This window comes from Marmota monax, unplaced genomic scaffold, assembly GCF_021218885.2.
Source record: "Marmota monax isolate L192 unplaced genomic scaffold, Marmota_monax_Labrador192_F-V1.1 WCK01_AAM20220418_F8-fsc00142, whole genome shotgun sequence".
Taxonomy (NCBI): Eukaryota; Metazoa; Chordata; class Mammalia; order Rodentia; family Sciuridae; genus Marmota; species Marmota monax.
Window position 1 is genome coordinate 2,458,515 of NW_026692025.1, and position 4,384 is coordinate 2,462,898.

The following is a 4,384-nucleotide window of genomic DNA, read 5'->3' on the forward strand; positions in this document are numbered from 1 at the left end:
CAGACACCGACACCCAGACACCCCCTCCCCGGGGGGGGGGGGGGCTCCACCTGTGCCAGGGCGGAGGCGGGGGAGGGAGGAGGAGCAGGTGACGTCACCCGCGGTCCCTGGGTGCCCGCGGCGGCGGCGGCGGCGGCGACAGCCCGGCCGCGTGACCCGTGCGCGCCAATGGCCCGGCGGTCTCCGGGGCTACGCGGAGGGTCCGCGCTCCACCGCCACCGCGCCCCCGCCCCGCGTCCGCACTGCAGAGAGCGGTGGCGAGCAGGCGCCGGCGCACTGGCCCACGTGCCGCGCCGGGAGAGCGAGAACTGGACGCAGAGCCAGCGACAGGGCGAGGGAACCAGGGGCGACCGACCCCGCCGCCGCCGCCGCCGCTCTGCTCAGCCCGGAGGAGCCCGCCCCAGCAGGAGGTACCGTACCCCGGGAGGGGCCGCTCGGGCCAGGGAGACCCCGCGGCCCTCCGCCCGCGCCGGCCCAGCCACAGCAGCCCGCGGGGCGGGGGGCGGCGTGGGAGGGTGCTGTGGCCCGCGGGAACCCTCGCGGGGTGGGGCGGGGGTCGGGGCACGAGGGGCGGCTGGGGTGGGAGTGGGGGGTTGGGCATTAACCTCGCTGTCGCCCCGTTCGCATTCACAGGTTGTGGAGACCTGGGCTGCTCTCCCTGATTCCTAGGCTCCCTCCCCTGGGTGTCTTCCCCTAGTGCCAGCCTGGTCAGCCCCTAATATCAGCCCCGCGTGGGCCGAAATTGTGGGCGATGGCGGTGACGATGCTGCAGGACTGGTGCAGGTGGATGGGCGTCAACGCTCGCAGGGGCCTGCTCATCCTGGGCATCCCGGAGGACTGTGATGAAGCTGAATTCCAAGAGTCCTTGGAGGCTGCCCTGTGGCCTATGGGCCACTTTACCGTACTGGGCAAAGTGTTTCGCGAGGAGGATAACGCCACTGCGGCCCTGGTCGAGCTCGACCGGGAAGTCAACTATGCTTTGGTCCCTAGGGAAATCCCAGGCACCGGGGGCCCCTGGAACGTGGTCTTTGTGCCCCGTTGCTCAGGCGAGGAGTTTCTCGGTCGCGTGCTCCACTTCCTGGAGCAACAGGGGCAGACAGTGGAAAGCGTGGCCGGTGCCCTGGGTCTGGGGCTGCGCAGGGTGTGCTGGCTCCGATCTGTCAGTCAGGCGATCCAGCCCTGGGTGGAAACCGTGAGGTACCAGCGCCTGGGCGTGTTTTCCGGGAGGGACCAGCCAGCCCCTGGGGAGGAGTCCTTTGAGGCCTGGCTAGACCACACCACTGACATGCTGCATGTGTGGCAGGGGGTCTCTGAAAGGGAGAGGAGGAGGAGGCTGATCGAAGGCTTGAGAGGGACTGCCCTGCAGCTCGTGCATGGGCTCCTGGCGGAGAATCCCGCCAGGACTGCGCAGGACTGCCTGGCGGCCCTGATCCAGGTGTTTGGAGACAACGAGTCCCAGGCCACCATCCGGGTGAAGTGTTTGACTGCTCAGCAGCGGTCAGGCGAGCGTCTCTCCACCTTTGTGTTGCGGCTGGAAGTCCTGTTGCAGAAAGCCATCGAGAAGGGGGCCCTGGCCAGGGCCTCCGCTGACCACGTGCGCCTGAGGCAGGTGCTCACCAGGGCCAACCTGATCGAGCCTCTGGGTGAAGCCCTGAGGAAGCTGAGCATGGTTGGGAGGTCTCCCACATTCCTGGAAATGCTGGGGCTAGTTCGCGAGTCTGAGGCATGGGAGGCCAGTCTAGCCCGGAGCGTGAGGGCCCCGGCAGAGGAAGGGGCTGGTGCCCCCGCTGATGCCCAGGCGGATGCCAGGGCCAATGCTAATGCAGAGGATGAGAAGGTGGAGAAGGAAGAAGAGGAGGTGGACCAACAGCAGCAGGAAGAGGTGGTGGTGGAGGAGGAGCAGGAGGAGGAGCAGGAGGAGGAGGAGGGGCAAAGGGAAGACCAAGGCAATGATCATGCTCCTGCGGGCCCAGGCCAGGCAGGACCCACTGAGGCCCCAGGAGGCCCCGCCCCAGCTCAGATGGGCAGTGCTTCTGATGCCAGCCCAGGAGGGCCTGGTTGTGGGCCAGAGAGCCTGGCCCAGGCAGAAGAGCAGGAAGCTGAGGAGCCCGTGCTGGAGGGGCTCAAGGACATCCCAGAGGAGTCAGGAAATGAGGATGGGGCTGGGGAGACTGGCCACCCCGAGTCTGCCCCAGGTGAATAGGCTCAGAAGGCCCAGGGGCTCCTCTCCTCTCAGGCAGCAGAACCTTGGAGGGAGGGGCAGGACTCGCGCCAGGGCCTACCCTCACCCCACATCAGGAGCAGGGCCCAGGGAAGGGCTCACCCAGCCCAAACCAAGCCCCTGGATCCCCCCAGCTCCCCAAAGGGGCCCTGGCCACCACCACCACCAGACTTTTCCAGTGACCCCAAAGACCATATTTGCCACCAGATGGAGCCAGGAGAGGTGCCCCTCCTCATGGAAGCCCCAACCCCAAACCCAAACCCTGCCAGTCTAGGGCTGCAGGCCTAGAAGTGGGGGGATGGGCTGAGGTCACCTGCCACCTGCACTGGACTGGGAGACGTCGGGGAAGAGAGTCCATCTCAAGGGTGCCAGCTGCCTGGCTCTCCCAGCAGGCAAAACCCCAACCCGATTCACGGTCCCCGGGACAGGGTGCGACCGTCCCTGTCCCTGGAAGCCCGCCTTATCTGTAAGCCCCATAGTGACCCACCTCAAGCAAACGCCCACCCCCACGCTAGCCATCGTTCCTGTGCAAAGCCGTGAGGTGTGTGTCAACCCCGGGCAGAGGACCGCGCCCTCGCGGCCGGCCACCTCCAGGCCCGGGCACGTGCCGTGAGCTTCCGGGCGAGCCAAGGCTCTGCTCGCTCCTGTCCAGTGTCGTGAGCTCAACCTCTGCTTTCTCGGTGTAGATCTAGGCCAGCTGCCTGCCGCTTGTTCTCGTGGAGATGTGTGTGTGTTCTTATCTGAGCAGCTCCTCCCAGGAGGCCCTGAGCCCAGTCCCCAGGAGTCGGAGACGGGAGCCGGCGGGAAGGATGGACACGGCGAGGGCGTGGTGGACGCTCACCCCCTCGGTGATCAAGACCGCGGCCTCCCCTCGGGCAGGAAGCACTGGACCTTAGATGGAGGGGGAGGGCCAGGGACTGTGCTTTGACGTTCCACCCCGTTGTTCCTTGTGACTCAGTTTCCTTGGCTGGGGGGGGGGGGTGTTCCCTGTTATGCTTTCCAGTGTCCTGTGACCCTTCTGTGCCAGCCATAGGGCAAGGGCCACCCCACAGCAAGTCAGCCCCTCAGGGTGCTCCCGGAATGGAAGTGAGTGTTCATTGCCAGAGGCCATTGTCCTGGCAAGAGGCACATCTGGGTCCTCAGAAAGGGAGGCTGTGGTGGGAGGGCCCCAGCGTGGAGACAGAGGAGGCTCCTCCTCTGCAGCCCCAGGAGGGGGGGCGGGCTGACCTGTGGCCTCCAGTGGTTGTGAAGAGTCCCTTTAGGTGTTGTCATCCCTTCTCTTCAATGGTTCATTGTTTCTGTTTAATAAATTTTGTGAAATGTTCCAGCTTATTCTATCATGGTGAGGGAAATTGGGAGAGGAATGTTGGTTGGAGATGGGACAGGGTAGAGTAGGGGGGGACAGTGGTGGCTGGGTTAAAATGCTGGGTGCATTCAGGCAAGGTCCATGATGAGCTGTTGTGATTTCAGCTGGCCAGTGGGCAACAGGATACTGTTAGTTGTGGGTGGGCACTGTCTTTCTGGCTCCCCAGAGCACTTGGGAATAAGCGGGTTAGGCATTGAAGGGAGGGCACAGGACCACAGGATTCCCAGCAGTGCACGGGGGTGGAGGGGTGGGAATCGGGGCATCCAGCCAGGTCAGACAGGCCACGTGTGTGCTCCCGGGCTAGCAGACAAGGTCAGGGAAGGGCCGTAGAAGGGCCCTGGCATGAGGTCAGATGTCCCCAGCAGGAGCTGTGTACAAGACAGGAGGGCAGGGGTGACATTTTCTAACCCACCCCACCTGCTTTTCCTTTGTATCTGGGTCTCAGACCATGTCACATTGGAGCATCTTGCAGGAACAGAGCATAGCCACAGCTGCACTATCCTCTACCTGCCTTTTGGAGGCACTGTGGTGTGCCTGGCATATCTACCCTATGTGTTTTAGCAAGGCCATGAGTAACCCAAGCCATGTTTTCGATGCAGACATAGGAGTTTCAATTCTTCCAAAATTGCATGGGAATATGTGGAGTGTTAACAACAATAAGCACAATCTCAAAAGGCATATCATTCTCCAAATGCTACTTCTCCATTTCACTGGCATGGCAAGTGAGAAAGGCATCTTGCATGATGAGTTGCATCATGCATGCCATCTTGCTACTGTAGAGCATTGGTAATGTGGCT

At 63.3% G+C, this 4,384-nt stretch overlaps 1 protein-coding gene across 1 annotated transcript; it reads left to right on the top strand.

The window, feature by feature from the left end:
* Window positions 1–238: 238 nt before the first annotated feature.
* LOC124097562 (paraneoplastic antigen-like protein 6B) lies at window positions 239–3,829 on the top strand. Its single transcript, XM_046452055.2, has 2 exons — window positions 239–410; window positions 634–3,829. Exon 2 carries the CDS (start codon window positions 752–754, stop codon window positions 2,201–2,203), a length of 1,452 nt encoding a protein of 483 aa, XP_046308011.1. The 5' UTR covers window positions 239–410; window positions 634–751; the 3' UTR covers window positions 2,204–3,829.
* The last annotated feature ends 555 nt before the right edge of the window (window positions 3,830–4,384 follow it).